The 22,567-nt window shown below is 46.8% G+C and overlaps 1 protein-coding gene across 7 annotated transcripts in view; it reads left to right on the plus strand.

Moving 5' to 3' along the window:
- Positions 1-22,567, plus strand: part of Creb3l2 (cAMP responsive element binding protein 3 like 2) — a 111,014-nt gene that overhangs the window by 58,669 nt on the left and 29,778 nt on the right. For 6 of the 7 annotated variants that reach the window (XM_005082405.4, XM_040728547.1, XM_021234286.2 and 3 more), the window contains exons 2-3: positions 5,993-6,209; positions 21,451-21,626. In XM_005082405.4, the coding sequence (XP_005082462.2) occupies positions 5,993-6,209; positions 21,451-21,626 (393 nt within the window). Of the gene's footprint in view, positions 1-4,063; positions 4,086-5,992; positions 6,210-21,450; positions 21,627-22,567 lie in introns of those variants that run through there. The other variant, XM_040728548.1, reaches the window with a different exon arrangement.

The following is a 22,567-nucleotide window of genomic DNA, read 5'->3' on the forward strand; positions in this document are numbered from 1 at the left end:
CTTTTTTTTTTTTCTGTCCAAGTACAGTCTTTTCAGGCAGAGGCCCACAGCTAAGGCAGTTCTAACTCCCAGACCACAGACCAGAGAACAGGACGCTTAGCAAGTGTGGATCAGGGCTCTTGATCTGGCCCTGGGGTTCGTCAAAACCGATTTATCTGCTATAGCTGCTTCACTAACCCCAGGGTAGAGGTCACGGGGGGGGGACCCAAAACAAACAAATCAAAATAACAAAAAAGACCAAGAAAAGCAAGCCCACAATAGAGGAGGGCACTCGCCCTTCTCCTCCAAGGCAAAAAAGCTTGTATAGTCTCATTTTCTGTTGCCTCAACATTTTAGAAAATTATAGAGTGCCCTAGCTGAATAGGTTACTAACCATGGCCTGCCAGTATCTGTGAGTGATTACTATTATCTTTGTTGGCAGTGCTTAGGCTCAGTGCATGGAATACCCCTCTTCTATGTGGGATGGACTTAAGGGGTGGGCAAGCCCGGGTAAGTAGGGTTTGTGCACCTGTGGCTGTGGGTGTGTCTCAGGCAGGATGGTCCAGCACATGTATGAGTTTGTCCAGTAGGTCCTTGAGTCAAAGCAAGATACCAAGTATGGACCAAGTCCAACATCTCTCTGCTCCACCATCCCTTAGCATCTAACACCCTACTCCTCGAGGTGGACAGGTACTGAGTGTGTTATTCCTCAAGGAATCCCCACCACCCCATTCCTCCAACACACACACACACACACACACACACACACACACACACACACACACACACACACTTAACTGATTTCAAAAGCGGCGGGTTGGCAGCTCCACAGTCCCAGTCTGCTCTCTTCTTAGGCTGTGAGCACCCAGGACCATGACCACAGGACATGCTTCAGATCCCTCTGTACACCAGACTAGTTATTTTCTCTCTTCCTGCTTAGCCCCCTCGCCTGGCCCAGTGCCTTGGCCAGAGAGCTGTACATAAGCTACATTGGATTCGTGGCCTCAGGGGTGGGTGTTTTGAGGAAGACTGTAGGAAGTCTATGTACCAGTTATTTGAGCTCGTTACAATGCCTTCATTTTGTTCCCATCTCATTTCTTTTTCCTGACCCCCCCATGACTTCAGATCTTAGAACAGTTATTAGCATTAGGTCACCTTTGTTGTGTGTGTGTGTGTGCGCGCGCGCGCATGGCATGTGTGTGTGTATGGTGTATGTGTGTGTGCATGTGTGTGTATGGTGTATGTGCATGTGTGTATATGTGTGTGTATGGTGTATGTGTGTGTGCATGTGTGTGTGGTGTATGTGCATGTGTGTGTGATATGTGCATGTGTGTGTGTGGCATGTGTGTGTGTGTGCATGTGTGTGAGAGTATATACACACCTATGCATGTATTGAGACAAGAGAGGACATTGGGGATCTTGTTCTATCATTCTCTGCCTTATTCCCTTGAGACAGGGCCTCTCACTGAACCTGGAGCTAGACTGGGAGCTAGACTGGTGGCCAACAAGCCCAGCCATCCTCCTGTCTCCACTACTGTGGCTCTCGGGTCATGGGCACAAGGGTGGTCACATCTGGAGAAGGGAAAAAAGCCATGCTGTTTGAGTGAAGCTGGCATGGAGCTCAGCCAGCTATGTGGTAGACAGACAACATAACGTTGGAGGGAGAACTTTTGAGAAAGAGTGAGGAGGCCCTAAGTGCCAGAGGAAGCATGCTCAGAGCAGAGGTAGGAAGAAGAACAGGAAATATGATGTTTTTCTGAGTAAGTCAGAGAAGTGGGATGATTTCAGAAGCCATAGCACTGCAGCCCATAAGATGCTGTGCTAGTCAGGGGGTAGGCTCCTGGGAAGGAGTGGTAAGTACATTGTCTCTTTAAAGGGATCATTACTCTATCTCTTCAGCATGACTTAAGGTGAGACTGCATTCCTAGGGTTGGGCTCCTAGGCTTGTCATTGACCTGCCCAACTGGAAGCTTAGGTCTCTTCCCAGGCCAGAGGTTTCATCCTCTTGACCAGAAAACAAAAACCAAAACCAAAACAAACAAAAAACAGTTTTCCCTTGGTGGGTCTTTGTTATTGCTCTTGATGCCATTCATCTATGTTTAAATGAAGCTACCCAGTGTCCTCACTGAGCTGGATGAAACACTTTGTGTCGTGAGGTAGGGTCTAACCCAGTTCCAGCTCAGATGACTCTGGACCCTGTAGCAGGGATACATACTAGGAACCAGAAATACCTCCACCTTCTTTGCTGGTGGATCATAGAAGGCATAGGTACCTCTCCACTGAACATTCTCTTAGTGCGTTTGTACAGTTTTCATGTGGAAGACTGTGTGCTCAGCAGTGTCTGCGTAGCATTAGAGGCAGACTCCAATGAGGCCGCATGCTGTAGTAGAAAGGGCACAGGATGTGGAAACCCTTAGGCTTGGCATGGGACTTCAGTTCTGTCCTTCATCAATAGCATAACGCTGGACAAGGTACTTACGTATCATAATCTACAGTGTTCTCATTGACCCAGAGGTATGTCTCTCCTGTAGGAGAGTATCTGATAGGTCACTCAGCTTACCAGGCAAGCCTACCATACCACCTAAGCTGTTTCGAAGAACTTGCCATGGAGCTCAATGGTGAGGCTCAAATGTCTATTTCTTGGGAGAAACAAGGTAGGGAAAGTCCCATCAATTAGAAATAAGAGGACCCTAGTACAAGGGCTTGTGATAGATGACAGAGATATTGGACTGCGGGTTGCTAGGCAACTTCACAAGATTACTGTGATCATTGCATATGGAGTAGGCTATGAAAGTAAATTAGCAAAGCTAGATTAATAGGCAGGGTGGTAAAATGCAATGCTATCATCTCTAAAACAATTAAACTACATTTGTATAACCCTTGGTTCTTTTCTCTGGTTTTGGACCACCCAAACATAATGCTTTTTTATCTGGCTGGCATTAATGATGGGCTGGTGCAGGCCTGAGCTCTTTACCAGCAATAGGAGCTTGACCTGTCTGCTGAGTCCCCAAGACCATAGCTGCCGAGTAGACCCAGCCAGCACCCCCTTTGCTGGTCTGAGTCATGGCATCTGGTGGGACAGATTGGGCGCCATCTCTTTAGTCCCCAAACCTACTCAGTGGTTACCTTTGTTAACTCCAAGGTGGGTGGCTAGGCACTGTTAGCCTTTGCTTCTGGGGAGCTCCTTTTCTCCAGAGGGGGAGGTTATGATTTAACAATTGTGAATTTTCAGGGCTGCCTGTCATTAGGGCTAAATTGTTTCATAACATGATAATTACTGTATCATCCAAAGTAGGGGGAGCCTGAGGAAGGCGAATAGAGCCAGGGGGTTTATTATTGGTTATCGAGGGGATGTTCATGAAAACATTCATTAGTGCTTCTCTGGAGAAAGAAAACAGGGTGTCAGCAGAGCAGGCCAGCCTAGGCAGCTTCGCCTTGCCTCCGGATGGGACGGGATTCCAGAGGCTTAGTAAAGCCAGCCTATCCGGCCAGCATTGATCTTGTAGCTCGGGTCAGAATTGTGGTTTGGAAATGGGCAGACTGTGATCAGTTCTTGCTTTTGAATCTTAGGGTTTGCATTATTTGCTTCCCTTTCTGTTACTGTGATTTTGTTCTCAAAGGTAATCCCATCAAACACCTCATAATAGTCACTGTCCATCAGTCCCATCAGGCCGGAAGTGTAGGCTGCTTAGGGGACCATAAACTGACCTTTGCTTACTGTGTAACAGAAAATCTGGTTCAAATCTTAGTCTCACAGCTGCCCTGATCCTCTGTTGATTCAGCTGGTAACAAAGGAAGGTTCTTGGGCCCCATGCATACATGTGATTCAGAGTCTCCCTCTTCAGTCCCTCCAGATAATGTCTGTGTGTGGAGAAGTTTAGGACACCCTATCCTAAGTGGCCATGCCTTAGGGAGGCATGGGTCTTTTTTGTCTTCATGTTTATTTCATGTCTTCCTAAAGTTTGACATTAGCTGCAATGACTGGATTTTCTTCTTATCTTGAACACGTCTAAACCTCCGAGGATTATGTCACAGTCTGAGGGCAAAAGTCGTACAGGCAACAGAGTGGTGAATGGAGGTGTATCCAGCTTCCTGCTGAAACAGAAGTGAGTATAGAATTATAGGTGGTGAGGTTAGCTTCAGTGTGGAGATACTTTTTACATTTGGCAGTTCGGGGAGACATTTTTGGTTTCACACCCAATTTGGGGGCAGGGTGTCTGACTTCTAGGGGGTATTGGTCCAAGATGCTGTTAAACATTCCATACCATACAGACCAAGCCCCCCCACACATGCACACATGCTGCTGCTACAACCTCTCCTCAAAATGTGTCTAGTCCAACATACCAACAGTGCCCTGATAAGTGTTGTCCTGCAGATCCTTGTAGCACCGTTACACCCGTCTGATGGATTGAGGGTTAATGGGGCTTCATCTCCTTCAGTGTGGGAGGGTGGACAGGGGGATGTAGTAACCCCAGATATGACATACAGACTACTCCTATAGCTTGTCCATGGCTTGGCAGGGACTGAGAAGTTTGCAGAACTAGAGATGGAAGGTGGAAAATGGTTTACGAGAGTAAATGGAAAAGAAACAAAAATCCAGTGGAGAGAGCAGAGAGAAGTGGGCTGTTAGCTGCTTACAGTTACTACAATGCATGCCTGATATGATTAACATGCAAAAAGAGAAGGTTTCCTTTGGCTTATGTTGTGGAGGTTCCTTTGTGTAACTGGTCACTTTGCATAATTGATCTCCTTGCCCAATTGCTTCATGCTGACGCTGTTGCTCTGGGCAAGCCAGCCTACCTTGATATGTGGGTGCATGGCAGAACAGGGCGGCTGCTCATTTCGTGGCTGAAAAGTGAAAAAGAGAAAAGAATCCCAGGGTCCTGGGTGACCTGAAGACCTCCTTCTAGGCCCCACCTCAGAAAGGTTCTATTACCTCTCAACAGCAACATGGAGGAGGACCAAAACTAACACATAGACTTCTGGGGGACATTCTAGATTGGGATTATAGCACTGCCCCTGTTACTTTTGAATTGGGCACCTCGCTGTAGGCATCCTCTTACTCTGTGGAAATAGAGGACAGCCTTTTTAGAGATGTTGGTCGTACCGAATGTGGCTGACCATTCCAACAGTGGCCCTCGGGGAATCACAGCATCCATGCACACTCATCTGCAAGTGGATTTTGTCATTTTCTTTGTTTGTTTTTTCAGTCCCAGTAAGTAGAGTTGTGTTATGCCACACTGTGAGCCTGGGCTGGATTTGTCACTTGCCTTGACTAGAGCGTCCATGGAGACAAGGATGTTGTGTGACAATGGTGTATGGTTCTAGCTTTCCTTTTGTTCTTCGGGGAAGATTTCTACCACTCCGCCAGCTTCCTTGAATGAGGACCCAGGGGTCCAGCTGCCTGAGTCTGGCCCCTAGCCAAGCATGCAGTTCAGTGTGACTGTAGCGTGGCACCTCAGTTAAGTCAGCTCCTCTCTCAGACAGCCCGCAAAGTGTCAAGGAATAATAAGTTATGATTCGTTTAAGCTACTTTTTAAAATATTTTTGTGTGCGTGCGTGCGTGTGTGCATGCATGTGTGTGTGTGTGTGTGTGTGTGTGTCTGCGCACATGTGCGCACAGACTCACAGGCTAGAGGTCAACCCTAGTGCTCTCAGGGCCTATTCACCGTGCCTTTGGGGCAGTGTCTCTTACAGGGACCCGGGGCTCCTCAATTAGGCCTGACTGGTCAGCAAGCCCTTGGAGTCCACCTGTCTCTGACTCCCCAGCACTGGCGTCACAGACACGTGCCTGTCTTTTCATGTGTGCACTGGGGATCAAAGTCAGGTCCTCATGCCTGTACCATCAGCACTTGCCTTCTCTCCAGCCCCCCTGCCGAGGTTTGATGGACAGAACTAGACAGGCGGACATTGCAAGAGACTACACGGGCATCTCTTTGCCTTGAGGTGTGTGTGCTGAGTGTCCGGGTTGAGAGTAAGAGAACCTGAGCTCTTCCTCCTCTGCTTCTTACAGCACTTCTCAGAACTCCTGGACGAGTTTTCCCAGAACGTCTTGGGACAGCTCCTGAACGACCCTTTCCTCTCCGAGAAGACTGTGTCCATGGAGGCGGAGCCATCTCCAACATCACCAGCGCCTCTCATCCAGGCTGAACACAGCTACTCCCTGAGCGAGGAGCCCCGGGCTCAGTCACCATTCACCCATGTGGCTGCCAGCGATGGCTTCAATGACGGTAAAAACCGAGAGCAGAAGAACCCCGGGGGCCTGAAAGCCTTTGACTGTAGCTTGTTGAGGAGACGGGTGTGGGCTCTGTTATTGTTAGCATCCACATCAGCCACCTGCCCGCTGCCTGGCGCTAAGGTTGTAAATGCCAAGAGGAGCAGCATGTACTTTCCTCCGCTAGGCTGCATCTCGGGGAACTTGCTGTCACTGAATCATCTTGCTGCCTTTGACTTGGGCCTAGGGCAGCCGAGCAGCTATGTGCAATCGAGCTGATGACACCCAGCAGTGCGGGAAGCCTGCTGTTTTATGGGATAGTATCATTTTCCCGACAAAGGGTTGCTATGATAATTCTTATCTAGAGAAACCTCTGGGGGCCATCCTCTTAGCCATTTTCTAGCATGTTCCACTGGCCCCATCTGTGTGGGATCTTGGTGAATGTTTTGGACTCTCTTGTTGGTAACCCTTTTGTGCCTATTCTCAATCACCAATGCTGCTGCTTGGCATTGTTGAAGGACGGGCTTTTCTAATTCCAGAGATGATAAGGCATCTTGACCGTTACTCTACAAGCCTTTTAAACACGTCATTTTTCCTGCAAAATGTTTGCTGTGTTTTCCACCTTCCCAGTTCTCCACGTGTGCATGCATTCATACACACACATGTGCACACACACACACACACACACGAATTGTTTTATCTTCTTAGAGGGACAGCCAACTATTTTAAGTACTTTGAGTAAACTTTAAAGACCTTGTTTTCATTCCCGCGTATTATTTTCCCCCACAGGAGGATGACACAGTGAGGTGTAGCCACTAAATTGATCTCTTTAGGTTTTGTTCTGAGCCCCCTTCTGCCATCCCTTACATGCCATGTGTGTGTGGCAATATCTTTTACAGGCTGCTCCCCACATAATGCATGGCCTCATACTTCCCTGTGGTTAAAGGTCAATGCCTATACCCACATGCATAAGGAAGGGGTCACTCCTCCTGGGGAATTCATTACTAGCTTCTAAAAAAATTAGCTTGGGTACCAGTAACACATCTTTCTCTCAGGACACAGAATGTTGTGGGTGTGAAGAATTCCCATTCTCCCCGAGGGTACATTCTTGCTTGAAGGGTAACTCTAATCTAAACAGGGGAAGTGTGTGTGTGTGCTTGCTTGGTGGAAGGGACGCTGTGAATCTGGTAGTGGGTTCTCCATAGCTGGAGCCTCACCCAGATGATCTGATTTTCCTTCTTTTGTGGGGGAGCTCAGGAGCATGAGGACTTAGCCCTCCCCCGGGGTCTGTCGGTTATTCCTGCCTTACACCAGTAGGATGAGGTGTAACGCCTCCCGGAGAGAAGGAAAAGGGAACGGAGCTAATTTGAGGACATCATGGTGTTTTGCAGGTAAAATGAGGCGTTTAAAAAGCTCAGAGCAACATCTACTGCATAGCATCTCAGCAAATCACGTTCTGCTCCCAGTGCCTGCCCCCTCCTGCAGTTCATCTCAGAATTGCCCTCAGATGAGATGCAGAATATGCTCTCTGCTGTGACTAGTACTGTTTTCTCCCCAACCTCATCACAGATGGTGAATTGCTATAGCAACATGTACAGCACACGTTATTTGAAATGTATGAATTGCTTATTTCTCTAACTTGCCATGTAATGTGGTCAGACTGATTGACCATAGGTAACTGAACCATGGGAAGTAAACACGGATGATGGGGAGTTGCTGTCCCCCCATTCCTCACTGTGTGCAGACCAGCTCAAGTAAGTCAGTTGTCCGGGTTTCAGGTTAAATCATGTAAGCCCTAAATTAATCTTATTATATTTTAAATGGGCCTTTGGTGAGTGGCTGGACAAAATGACTGTTAAGATTTCTTCTAATTCTGAGACTCTTTGTGGGGACCCACTTGCCTTCATGCAAGGCTCCTCATGTTCTTCTTATTGCTGTATCTTTATTTGTCTCAATAATTCCTTTGAAACCTCTACCTCTAACCCTTCTTCATTTGTGGGATTAATCTTCAGTGTCTTTTGCATTAGCCACTTATAGTGTATAACAAATACCCCACCCCAAAATTAATGTCTCAGAATGACTATTTATACCCTTGTGATACTTGTGTGGTTTTGGTTCATAATATATCATGAGATCAGAATCAGGTGCTGGCCAAGACATTCTCAGGGTTAGACACTCTACCCTAAAAGCAGCTCTCTAGAGTAGTCGACAGGTCATTGGTGGTGAACTGGTAGCCCTTTATATGGGTCTCCCAATGGGAATGCTGCCCTCTCCCACAAGTGAGAGATCTCCTGTCAGTTACCTATCCGGACACAGCCAGGTAAGAGACTCAGCCGCCCACACAGCTTAGCAGTGATTCATCGTGGTAGGGAATTGCACAAGAAGGTGTCCAGCAGGAGGTTCAGTCACCGGAGGCCGTCGTGGATGCTGACAACCATGCTGTGAAGTGATGTCTTGGTGTCTGGATCCCTTTACCTAGTATTACTATGCTACACACTCTTCATTTCATGTGTCCAGTGGCTCTCATGTTCATATTCAAGGTCCTGGATAAATATGAAGAAAAAAAGTCCATTGCTCTCCAAGAATGTATCAGGAGGGGAGGATTAGAAATGTGCAGTACACAACTCATAAAAACGTTGTGCATGTGCCAACCCTAGTGGAAGTTATTCACACCTGTTCCAAATTCTACGTTACCACTGACTGCCTTGGGAGGGTCATTTAACTCTCCCAGCCCGGCTTCTCTGAGTGCAAAAAGAGGTGAGAATGACTTTTCATGTTTTCTCTTGAGGATTAAGTTTGATAGATTTCATTGTGTCTCGGGGTCTCGCTGATAGCCAGGAAGTTCTTAGCTCTGTTGCTCTGTTATTTACAACTGAGATCTCCAAGAGGACAAGGGTATCAGTAAGACTTTGTAGGGGATTTTTTATACCTTACTTTATTTATTGGGGGGCACATGAGTGTGCATACACCATGAACATGTAGAGGTCAGAAGAAACTTTTTTTATTTTTGTTTTACGAGACAGGGTTTCTCTGTATTGTTTTGGAGGCTGTCGGTCCAGCCTGGCCTAGAACTCACAGAGATCCGCCTGCCTCTGCCTCCCGAGTGCTGGGATTAAAGGCGTGCGCCACCACCCCCGGCTCAGAAGAAACTTTGCAGGAGTTGGTTCTCTCTTTCCACCATGTCAGCTCCAGGAATTGGATTTAACTGAAACTGCCGTTACTCACTGAGCCATCTTCTTGGTCATTCAGTTTAGCAGCCCATGAAATTTAGCAGGTACTTAGCTTATTAGTGGGTTGTTTAGTTTTTGTTAGTTTGTTTTTTAATGCATCAGCTCGGCCCAGAGGATGTGCCCCAGATTATAGTTGTTTAGGGGACAGAAATGAACTGTAAACATAATACTTTTTATTTGCCTGGAGATTATTAGTTATCCTTGTATTTTTCAATTACTCATGTAGCTGTTGGGGTCACTTCTATATTTTGAGCTGAGTGAGGGCAAGTTCCAGTCTGTGTCTTGCAATTAGCTTTATGTTTGGCACTTTGAAGATGTCTGATGAATATTTATATTGAATTGCATAGCCAGTTGTCAAGAAAAGAAGATGCTAAGAGATGGAGCCCCTGTCTCTGACCTGCAGGGTAAACTCGTGGAGGCAATTGCTCTGTTCTCCTCACGCACACACTACAGAGGCAGGGCTTCACCTGTGTTAGCTCCCGATGGCAGCTTTCATTTGCAGGATCAAACGCCGTGCCAAAGGGAAGTAGGTATGCTGCTAATGCTTTATGGCTCATTTTCAAATCAATATCATAGCACACTTTTTAGGTGCCAGGATGACATACGGAAAAAAATAGAACGGACAAGGGACGTCCAGGAAGGGAGGGAGAGAGCGCTGAAATGTGAGTGAGATAGACGGGTGACACACACAGGAATAGTGGAAAAGGAGAAACGGGTGTGTGTCTCCCACGTGTAGTTTGCTGTTCAGGATACCCAAACTGGAGATGGTCTAATGAATTCAGTAGACTAACTTTGCTCCAGCTCCACATGTAGGTTCCGCACACCTACTGTGTGCCAGACTTGAGCTTAGATACTTATGAAACACAGGAGGAACTCCTAATACCGTATTAGGCAGAATTTGAGCAGTGTTCCAAGAGGAAATTAAACTGTAGGAGTTTCCAGGAAAGAGAGCGCACTCCCTGAGGAGTCAGGAAGAGCGGCCTGAATGAAGCAGAGTTTCAGCTGGGCCTTGGCTTGCTGCCTGGAGTCAACTCCCCCCCCCCCCTCCCAGGGCCTCAGATGGAGCCCAGAAGACCAGAAGGCCAGGGCACACCGGTCCTCTGAAAACAGATCCTCAGTGAAAAGATTGTTCACAAAGCAGATTTCCAAAGCTCTGGGGCTCCTTCCTGTTCCGTTCATCAGTTGTCTTCCTTCGGCTATGTCTGGACACATTGTTTCTACATCTCCTCCACCGCTGAAATTCCTTCTTCTGTGTAGGCTTGTCTGGTGCTGATACTTTTTGAAGTAGTTTTTATTTGACCGGTTGACCTTTTTTCACTTAGGGAACTTCTGCTCAGTTTATTTTCAGTACATGGATTTCCTTGCTGATTTTTTTTCCCCTCTGTTTTTGGACTTCCTCCTCCGATGTACTGTTTGGCTCACTTTGGAGACTGTCTTGTCAGGGAATAGGCTTTCTTAGCTTACCAGCATACTCAAGTCAGCTTACCAGCATACTTGAGTCATCTATATAGTCATTAATTCTTGTTAAAAGGACTCTGAATTCATCATGGACATTTCAGCCATATTGGGGGTTTGGGGTTTCATTATAGGAGCTGGTAGTTTGGGGATGAGTCATGGTGAAAACATCCTTTGGAGGACTCCCAGAAAGCAAAAGAACCAAATAGAACTGGGGATGGGGAGTTAATACTAGGAGACCCATTCAGCTTACAGACTTTCAAAGCACAGCAAAGTAACATGACAAATGTAAGAGTTCTCTATCCGGTGAACTCTGGACCCCTAAAACTATACACAAAACTTGGGGCTATCTAAGTTTGTTAACTTTCCTGGTACAGGACATTATAATTTTATTTTTTACATTTGTGTGTGTGTGTGTGTGTGCATGTGTGTAATAGTATGTGTGTATGGGGTATGTGTATACATGGAATATATTTATTTGTGTGTGTGGTATGTATACATATGGTGTATGTGTGTATGGTGTGTGCGTGCATGTGTGTATATAGTGTATGTGTGTATATGGAGTATGTGTGTGTATAGTGTATGTGTACAGTATGCGTGTATGGGGTATGTGTGTATATGAAGTATGTGTGTGTGTATGCCCATATGAGGGTGTGCACATGCACATGTTCCAGAAATGCTGAGGTGGGAGTTGCTTCTCTCCTTCCACTACATGGGTCCTGGGGAATCAAACCAAGGTCCACTGGGCTTACCTGCAAGTGTCCTCACCTACCAAGCCGTGCTGTGGGCTTCGATAACTTTCTTTAGCTCCTCTAAAGGTTCTATGACTAAAAATAAAAAGTTAAGAAACCTGGTCTGCTGCAGCATAGGACTCATCCATCTCAGAGCTAACTGAAACACTGGAGCCACAGAGTTAGCCTCCTGGGCTCTGGCCACAGAAGCCAGGCCCGGGAATGTGGCTGACCTTCGTGCACACAGGAGGCAGTGTCCACCCATCCAGCCACCTCTCCTCAGGGTACAGGCTGGTGACTAGTTGTGGAGAGTGCTTCTTGTCCAACAAAAACAGTGAAGTGTAAAAAGGAGACAAATGAAGCGGCTGTAAGAAATTCCCCAGTAAAATGTCCCTGGCTATGCCTATGATGGGGTGAGCAACCTTGTATGTCACCCCAAAGGGTCACTGTCATTAGTGCCTATTAGGGGTCGTGCTCTGTTGAAATCAGATTGGGCTGTTAGGTTTATCATTGTTTTCTGCTACTATACTAGATATCTGATGTAGTCACCTTCTAAGGAAAGCGGTCTCGTTTGACAGCTTTGGAGGTTCCCTATTGTCACCAGTTGCTGAGGAGTCTGTGGTGAAGCAACACCTCACCTTGGGACCAGAAGGAAAACAAGACAAAGAAGATAAGACAGGGTCCGATGATCCCCTTGAAGAACATATACCCACTGACCCCAAACCTCCCACTAAGCTGCACTTCTTATAGTGCCCGACAGGGTACAAAATCACACACACACTGGAAGACATGATCCACACAGTAGCTGGGCCTTAAACTTTCTCCACTCACTGGCACTTTTCTTCATCCAGACCTAAAAGCAGCAGGAAGAAAAAGTGGGCCTGGCTTAGCTTCTGAACCCTCAAACCCTCTGACACCTTCCTCCATGCAGGCCACGCCTCCTAATAACGTCAGTCCCTGCGGGCCCATGGGAACCACTTTCATGCAACCAACCACAGTGTACGTTTTAGATTTTTGTTTGCTTTGTGTTTGTTTGTTTGTTGAGATGGTTTCTCTGTGTAGCCTTAGCTGTCCTAGAACTCGCTTAGTAGACCAGGCTGGCCTTGAACTCACAGAGATCTGCCTGCCTCTGCCTCCCGAGTGCTGGGATTAAAGATGTGCACCACCACCGCCCGGCTAAGTTCGGATTTTTAAAATCAGTTTCTGTCAGTTGTGCATTCAGACACCTTTTACTGTTTATTAATTTGCCACGGTACCCACATTCAGTTACGTGACTTGCAGTTGAAGGATCTGGAAACTATAGCACAAGGCACACACTTGATTTGCTCCTTCATTTCAGGGTTTTTACTGAAGGAGAAACTTAATAGTGCTAGACTGGGGCATTCAGAGAGAACTTGACGTGGCCTCTGTCCTCCAAGGTTGTGTAAGAATAGAGTTTGAAAGTCTACAAAATGCCGGCAGGTTAATCAGAAGGGATATGTAATGCATTGGTGCCAAGGAAACTATTTGGGCTGGATTAAGAGACTAACTAGTGGGGGCTGAAGAGATGGCTCAGTGGTTAAGGGCGTGTACTGCTCTCGCAGAGGACTGGAGAGTTCGGTTCCTAGCACTTGTATGAGGTGACTCAAAACCACTTCCAGCTCTAGGGGACCCTCTTCTGGCCCTCACGGGCACTGCATCTATGTACACATGCCAACCCCCTCCCCCCCCAACACAGACATAGGCACTCAGTTTAAAAACTAATAAGAAAAATAAATCTTTATACAAAAGACCAACTCTTGCTGTTTCAGGTCTATAGAGCACAGACAAACCAGGGGCATCCCTTGTGACCAGTTGTCCTGCTGATGAATCCACTGGGGCTATTCAGGGTTTGCAAGAGCTAAAGATAGGGCTAAGCATTGATACCTTATGCCACAAGCCGCTGGAGGAAAAGGACCCAGGAACTGAGCACTGTGGGGTGACTGGGAAGCAGGGTTGGAGGGAAGAGGGATGTGATGGTTGAAGAATCAAAGGAGAGAATAATGGTTCATGGCTGAGGTTGCTAGAGCAGGGGAGAGGTGCACAGAGGGTTGTCTGCAGAGCAGGGAAGGGGTGCACAGAGTGTTGTCTGCAGAGCAGGGGAGAGGTGCACAGAGTGTTGTCTGCAGAGCAGGTGTGTGACATAGATGGCAAATAAAGTTGTTTTTGTTGTTGTTGTTTTGTTTTTGTTGTTGTTTTTGGATTAGAGAAATAGGCTGCAGAATTCACACGGGATTGTGTGTGTGAGGAAAGGGTTAGGGTGAGTCATAGGTGACTTAGGTTTCTGCCCTGTAGCCTTAGAGGGATCTTGGTGTTGACATGTTCCCAGGAAGTGGGGCCCAGGGAAAAAACAAAGACACAGAAATGAGAGAAATAGCTAATCACATTTACTCTGAGCTGGTGTCGAGAGCATCTATGTGAGTCATCCCAGAGGGGTAGGCGAGGATGACGTATTCAGCATCTGCTTCATTCTGGGTCCTCTGCCACGGGTGGGATGATGAAGGGGCCTGCTTGTCTTTGGGTAGGACACACTAGGGCACATAGGTGAAAAAGATAACAGCGCTTCCCTTAAAGCAGTAAAATAGTGACCCCCTTGCTTAGCCACTGCAGTCTAGACAGTATGATGTAGCCAACAGCAAAGTCGACGACCGTCTATCGAGTAGAGCTACTTCGATTATTCAGTTTTGTATACATCTGTATACTAAATTAGCCTTTTCAAATCAGCCCTATGTTCTGTGGATATTTACGTGGTTCATGCTCTAAACACAACATCCTGCAGGAGAAGCCGCGAGTCTAAAAGCAGACTGCCAGTCAAGTACAACACGGGTCTCTAGAGTCCTATTTTGTAGGTTTGAGTCTGGGCTCTGCCAAGATTATGAATAATGTGATCTTGGGTGAGTTGCTTCACTCTCTCTCTCTCTCTCTCTCTCTCTCTCTCTCTCTCTCTCTCTCTCTCTCTCTCGTCTCTCGCCATTCAGATCTTTAAAATGAGAATATAGTCTTTAGCCCCACAGCGTTGCTGGAGGATTTCTCTGAGTTAATACTTATTGAGCACTTAGAACGGTGCCTGTCACTTTGCCAACACCAGATAAGTGTCAGCTATCCTTGCTATTGTTCGTCTGTGGATTGCTCTGTAATTAAATACATAATTTACCAAGTGGCTGTGATAGGAATGGCAGGCGCCGAGGGGAGAGTGTCTGTGTACACAGACACAGAAAGAACACAGAGTGACAGCGATGGCTGATTGTGTTGGTCTCAGAGGTCCATGCAGCACAGGGCGGCTGTCTGCCCAGCACGTTTTAGCTATTATGAGCTGGCCTTAGACAATGTTTCTTCATATTGCATGGATCGCTGGTCTGTAGTACAGGAGTGATCAGTACTTTATTTGTCCCTATGCCTACTTAAGGGCTCAAAGAGAACGTTCGTTAAAACATAACCCTTCTAGGCTGTATTGAACTATTGCTCCCTTGGAAAGCAGCACGTGGCGATGAGAGTGAGCCCAGGCCATGGGACACGTTTCTGTGTGAGCTCCAGGTCTACCACACACCAGCTGTATGTACACTTTTGGGCAAATGACGTCTTCTTGCAGTTAGCTTGTTTTTAAAGTGGGAGTTGAATGGTTACATTAACCTCTGTGGTTGCTCTTAGGACTAAGTTAATATTTCAAAGGACTTAGAACAATACCCAGCCCATGGCAAATGCTTTCGGCGCTGCTGATTCTCCTGTCGTGAACTCTTCTTCATACTCTTCTGTATGGGAATTTGTTTTAGGGCACCATGTGCAGACAGGCCGCTGGCTTCCATACATGGGCCACAGTTTTTCATAATTCTGACATGTTTCACAGTATTCTTATCCCACAGCCTCAGCCTTGGAATTTTTAAAGGAGATCATTATTTTTTTCTTATTTTATTAGTCTGGTTGTTTTTCCTGCATGTGTGCATGTATGCACCACTTGTGTGCCTGGTACCCTGGTTCCCTGCCATGAGACAGTGGCATCTTTTCATCTTTGCTGATAGCCAAAAGAGGACATCAGGTTCTCCTGGAACTAGAGTTACAGACAGTTATGGACTGTCATGGAGTGCCGGGCGTTAAACCGAGGTCCTCTGGGAGAATGGCAAGTGCTCTTAGCCACCGAGTCAGCTCTCTTAAGCTTGGTGGGGGGGGGGGGGCTTTATGTGGAAAAAAATAAGATTTTTCAGTTTCGTTCAACATGTTCAAAGAGCAAACAAATAAGATGAAGGTTTAGAGGAGGCATATGTAGCTTAGATACTTTCTTCAATTTATATATATAATTTGGATAACAGATGGATACATGTAGGGCTTTTTTTTTGTCATAGATCCTATTTGTACCAAGTGATTTCTCTTAACAATATATGTTTACTCCTATTCTGTGTTTTATAGTGTGTCCGTGTGTGTATTCTCACACACACCTGTGCATCTGTCTGTAAAACACAAGTCGTGTGCAGGGTTACTTGACTGTGCACATGGAAATGACTGAGGCTTTACTCCTGATGCTGTCATTTCATTGGCTTTAAGTAGCTCTGTCCTTTGGTCTCCAAGGCCACCTGATGTTTCAGTCATTTGATCATGGTGTTGATGGTTGTTCCATTCATTGTGAGCTCAGGGAAAGATTTGCTCCCTACCATGAGACAGTGGCATCTTTTCATCTTTGCTGATAGCCAAGGCTGATGCTCAGGAGATGCAGCCTTGGAGTTTGACCTTTAGGTGAAGCTGTGCAAACAAAGTCTGATGCTATGAGGGGTACTTTTTGTCCAGAACATGCACTATTAAAATTAGGGAGGGTGTCTTTCATTCGAAATGAAACTGAAGAGGCATGAGGATACGATTCAGAAAAACACTTTTTTTGTTGTTGTTCAAAGTCTGAATTGCATAATTTAGAAAAGATACAACTAGTATTTCATACACTTACTTTTCTCTCTCTGTGTGTGTGTGTGTGTGTGTGTGTGTGTGTGTGTGTGTGTGTGTGACCAGTTATATGAATAACTGAGGATGCATACAATTCTAAGCCTCAGGGGTCTTTTTTGCCAGTAAAATTTAACTGTAAAACTAAGACCCCGGGCAAGTTGTAGAGGCCACTCCTTTCGTAATTCTATCCTTTGTTAACCTTCTGCCTTACAGGCTACATTTGCAATTTTCTTTTCTCTAATTTGATATTTAATTCCAGTGGGGAAAATTTTTTAGGTCAATAGCCAAGAGTTGGGAATGTAAGCTCTCGTCTCTAGTTCCAACCACACTGGAATGCTGCCCTCACCAAACTTCACATTGACTGCCCTTCCTCAATCTGAGATCACTTCTCTTACAATGCATCTGGAGGGTCTGACTGACCAGTCTACAAGTATTTATATATTTGTATTAAGCGTGTATGTGCGAGTCAGAGGACAAATTTTAGGAGTTGGCTCTCCTTCGAGTTTTATGTAGGTTCTAGGAATTGGACTCAGGTCATCCGGCTTGGGAGGCAGGTGCTCTGTTCTGCTCAGCCATCTCAACAGCCCATCCAAATATTTATTGACACAGCCTCCAGGTGATGACTTAGAGGAGTTAATCTGAAAATATCAGTGCAGTTATCCTATTGCAATAGATTATGAGGTCAGAATCCCATCCATGTTACATTAGCTAGCTACGCTGTCTAAGAGACCATCTCAAACCCCGTACTTTTACTTTCTGTGTGTATGTGGGGGCAGTCTATTCCAGGGTGGTCTCCAATTTACTCTAGTCAAGGATGATCCTTAGATCCTCCTGCCTCGGCGTCCTGAGTTAGAGCACTGGGATTGGCAGTGTTTATGTACAAAGTATATACTTTGTATATACTAAGTAAGCAGTGTATCAACTAAATGTAAATACCTGAAATAAAAATCAGTTCATTACTAGAGTTCGTGCATTTCTACTACTAGGGATTATCTGATTGACATGGGATCAGCTTAGCAACTGCCTCTTTCAGCTACATTCACTCTCATCTCAAGGCTAGCAGAGACTCGGATGGCTTGTCTCAGCTCACCTTGGCATGCGTTTGATCAGTGAGGCTGTGCTCCTTCCTCTGGGATCAAGAGATCAGTCATCTCAGCACATCCTTATGTGGTAATGAAGCCATAAGAACATAAACCCAGTCTTAGCCAACTCATTTCAAGATTCTGCTGTGCTAATAAGCTAACGTGCCATTGCTTAGGCTAAGTTGCAGGGCAAAACCCGGGTTATTGAAAGCTCTTATAGCAAAAGGCGCAGTTGGAGGGTATGGTGGCTTACGTCAGTATAGCTTCACCTAGGAAAGGAGCCACAGGACATACTTGTGGAGAATTGTCTTGATGAGGTTAATTCAGGCAGAATACTTCCTGGAACAAATAAGGGCAGCACCACACCCACTGGGCGCCAACCTTTATCTCTCTCTACTTAATGGATACAAAGTGACCATCTGCCTCACACTCTAACCACCAAGCCTTCCCCACCTATGACGACTACCCTCCAACTGCAGCCTCCCCACCTATGACGACTACCCTCCAACTGCAGCCACCCAAGTCCTTTCCTCTCCTAGGATAGGAGATCTCCACTGAAATAACAAAACTAACACAAAGTGGGAAAGCTGACCGGAGTCAGCAGTGGGTCATGTCATCCACTCCAGTTTCTGTCAGGTCATTGTCATTCCAAAGCAACAGAGGAGGCAGGGCAGACATGTCCGTGTGTGACAGCTGGGGGTAGTGCTGATAGTTTAAAATGCAGGCTTTTAGAAATACTAACGCTAAAGAATAAGACAAGAGTCACGGTGTTCTGACTGATTGTCTTGATCTATATTTACTGTTCAGACGTGTTTCCTTTGTCCCTGTCTTAGTGTATTAACAGTGTTCTGTTGCTGTGGAGAGACACCTTGACCACAGCGACTCTTATAATGGAAGACATTTAACTGGGGCTGGCTTACAGTTCAGAGGCTTAGTTCATTGTCATTGTGGTGGGAAGCATCCAGACCCAAAGGAGTGGGGGGGCACTGGGCCTGGGTTGAGATTCTGAAACCTCAAAGCCCATCCCATGGTGACATAACTTACTCCTACAAGGCCACACCTCCAGTAACGCCACGCCCTATGAGTCTATGGGCCATGGGGGGGCGGATTTTCATTCAAACTACCACAATCTCTTTTCTTCATCAATAGTATATTATTGTACCAAGGTTTTCCCTAGTATATTGTGGACCTTTCCTTTGCCATTGAAAAGGCTTTGTAAATATGTCAATGTCTGTGCACAATGAGAGTGTATTCCAGCACATCTATGCACAAATCTCCATCCACCCACTTGCTGGCTTGCTTCCTTCGTGGGAAGAAAGCTGGTCGGAATCGAGCGAGCGATCCGGGTCTGACCTCAGGTGGCCGCGTGGAGGAGATTTACACACGTCAGTCTCCTCATCTGTAAAAATGGTGCCTTTGAGCTTGGGCTTCATTTTAACTCGAAGCTTCTTCAAGGTGGAGGACTAAACTGCAGTCCCAGAATGGAGGCATGCTGGCAACACCAGTTGTTTCTCCTCAGCCAAGCTCAGGGGCGGGGGAAGCAAAGCTTCGGTCTTCTCACTTGGATTACTCCTGTAGTCTTCAAGAGAGGATGCTTCCTTCTGCAGTCCGGTACCATTGCTGGCTCTGCAGTCTCTGCTCCCTTGGGACATATGTTTTCAGACAGGGGCTAAGCATGAAGACTCGATACTGCCCTTTCCCAGAGCTCAATTTCTTCTTACCCCATCCCTTCCAGCCTCTTCTGGTAGCAAATGGTGTTCAGTTTGGGCTGTGAGTGTGACCTCTATAGAGCACCAGCTTCAGCATCTCACTGGTGAGAGCTGAACCTGGTCCACGCCCTCTCTCTGACTCTCCCTCCCTTCCCCATTCAGTCCTAGGGATGCTCTCCCCCTGTCTTCCTTGCTGTGGACAGTCTTCTAGCTCTGAGCCTTCTTGTGGGGGAGTCACTGGTCTTCTTTGGGCCCGTGGTTCATTTGTTTCTATAAGCTGAGCAGGGCGCCCATCTGGCCAGCAGAACTATGTGTCAAGGGCAGTGCGGTCTCCCTCCTCTGGCAGCTGTTAAAAGGCCCTTTGTTCCCTCCTCGCCCCTCCTGGTCCAGGATGTCGCCTACAGCCTGTGATGGAAACCACCCCCATCACACCAGACACTGGGCAGCTTATAGAACTCGCTCTGAAAGCAGAATGCCACCTTGTGAGTGGGAACCTAACCTTTTCTGTGCTCAAAGGAAGTAGCTCGTGGAGTTCAAGTTTGTCTTTATGAGCTTCTGCTTTTGGGGGCTCCTCCCAATGCTTCCCTCCTTCGCAGCTCTGTATGATTTTTCAAGTACCGCCCCGCCTCTCTTTTAAAGTAGAAAACTTGAGCCAGATTCTTGAGCGCGCACAGTGGGGACTGCTCTGCACCCCAGAACAGTTGTGGGTAACCGTGCAGGTGGGGCTTGTCCCAGATTGCAGAGGGACTGCCTGCTTTGTGTGCCTCTTCTTAGTAAGCCGGTGGCACTTGAGGGCTGTGGGCTTTGGGAACTGCTGGTCTTTCTTTTTTTCCCTGCATGTTTCCAGACTCTTGGCTCTCCTTCCTTACCCCACCCTCCATCCCTACAGGGTCGGGCTGAATAATTTGCTCTGAAGCAATTTGGTGCAGCTTACACTCCAGAGCAACGCATGTCCGGTGACCGAGGAGTCCCACTGGTTCCCTCTTGCTGCTCAGCAGTCATCTCTCCCCAGACCCAGCCGTCATCATGAAAGCCTTGGTAGCAAAACAGAGCCCGGGCTCACCAAGACTCCGTCCTCTTCCCTAGATGAGTCTTTCATCCGTTTTGGTCAAGAAGACCCAGAACTTTCCCAGGGATCTGGAAGTCTAGTTAAATTTGAAATGTCTGTGGGGAAACAGAAGAGGGCAAAAACTAGGGAGTGGGAATTAAAAAAAAATGAAGGAAGGGAGGGAGGAAGAGAGGGAAAAAAGAAAGAAAGAAGAAAGGAGACAAATAATTGAATCCTCTGTCCTGAGGCCTTGCTTGCCAACTATTAGCCTGTTTTTTCCTTCTTACTTTTGACTATACTTATTTATTTCTAAACAGATAACATATTCACTTGGATGGAACACCAAAAAGTAACATGTTCCATGGTTAAAAACCTTCCCTCCGGTCTTATTCTCTATGTACTGAGTCCCCTTCTTGCTGTGTCCAGGAAGTCCAGTGCACTGGCTACTTTCCTATTGCTGTGATAACTAACCCACCATAACCAAGATAACCTATAGAAGGAAAGGGTTTACATGAAGGTTAGAGTCCCTCATGACAAGGAATCGTGGCGGCATGTAGTAGAGATGGTGACAGGAACAGATGAGAGCTGAGAGCTAGCTCACTTCTTGAGCTGTAGGCAGGAAGACAGAGAGTGCCCCATGAATGGCATGCATGGGCTTTGGAAACCTCAACACCCATCCCCAGTGACACGCCTTCTGTTTTTGAGCAAGGCCACACCTCCTCAACCTCAAGCAGTCCCACCGACTGGGAATCAAGTACTCGAGCGTCTGAGCCTATGGAGGACATTCTTATTCAACTGCCACATCTGATTCTGTCTTTGCCGTGTAACCCTCCCAACATTTCTTCAGGCGCCTTGTGTCCGGGCATGTGCATAGAGAGATTTTTCTCCTTGCCGTCCATTTCCTCATCCGCGTATCGCTTTTCCCGTGCTTGTTTCTCTTCATTCTCCTCTCAGTGGTCCTTTGCTGGAGCCGCGGTTAGGAGTAGTCCGCCGTCCCGTGTCTCACTTACACGCGGGTGCCCTGATGTGTTCACGTGTGCCTTGTCCTTTTCCCACAGAGGACGTGGAGAGTGACAAGTGGTACCTGTCTGCAGACTTCCCTTCGGCCACCGTCAAGACAGAGCCCATCACAGAGGAGCAGCCCCCGGGGCTCGTCCCCTCTGTCACTCTGACCATCACAGCCATTTCCACTCCTTTTGAAAAAGAAGATTCCCCTCTGGATATGAATGCTGGGGTATATCCAGTTTTCTTCCTTATAAATATAGATATTGAAAGGTAGAGGTCCTTGGTCTCCAATAAAGCGTTTATCTTAGGAGATGCACGCATTTGAGGGAAAACAGCCGTGTGTGTAGGCATGCATTCCTGTGTGTTGGCATGCATGAGTGTATCGAGAATGTGTTAATTGTTAGCAATATTGATTATGGCAACCTTCAGAGGTGTTGTGCAGAACAATCCGTGGCAAAGATGATTCATTTCTTACTTTAATTGCCACTATGGAATTAAATACACAGTAAAAAACATTGATTATGGCAACCTTCAAAGATGATTCATTTTTTACTTTAATTGCCACTATGGAATTAAATGCACAGTAAAAGGGGAAAAGCTGTGCGTGGCATTGGCTTTCATTCCAGAGGGAGAGGATGGTTGAGGCTGTGGTACAGACCACAGCATTCGGTGCCATGGTGAGTGGGCACGCTGGCTCTGCATGGACCTTTCTTTCTCTAGAACCCTGCAGAGTTGCTCTTACCCAACCCGGGGTCTCCTACCTACTGGTTCACACACGGCACGTTCCTAGTGGAGACCATAGGAAGGCAGGCGATCCCTCCTCACTGAAGCCCCTCCCTGTGGGATGTAGAATTTAATTGTACTTGAATCTCCCTCGGTGTTTCAGGGTCTGATGGCAGACATGAATCACACTTGTATATTTTCCAGTTCCACGTTCAGAGCCTCATTGTAGCGGCTCCAGAAATCCCCATGTAGTTACATATCCTACCAGCCAGATGTGACGTCTCTCTGGTCCTGAAAAGGTAGCACATCGGGAGAAGCCGTCCACACATCACAGCCTCCTCACTAAGGAGATCTGGGTTGCAGTTAACCCTAAGATTCCTTTCCTGATGCCTCTCTAGATCCCCGGTGGGCTCCTGAGATCTGCATTAGTCTGTTTGCCCCAGGAGA

Source organism: Mesocricetus auratus, unplaced genomic scaffold (assembly GCF_017639785.1).
Source record: "Mesocricetus auratus isolate SY011 unplaced genomic scaffold, BCM_Maur_2.0 Super-Scaffold_100019, whole genome shotgun sequence".
Lineage (NCBI taxonomy): Eukaryota > Metazoa > Chordata > Mammalia > Rodentia > Cricetidae > Mesocricetus > Mesocricetus auratus.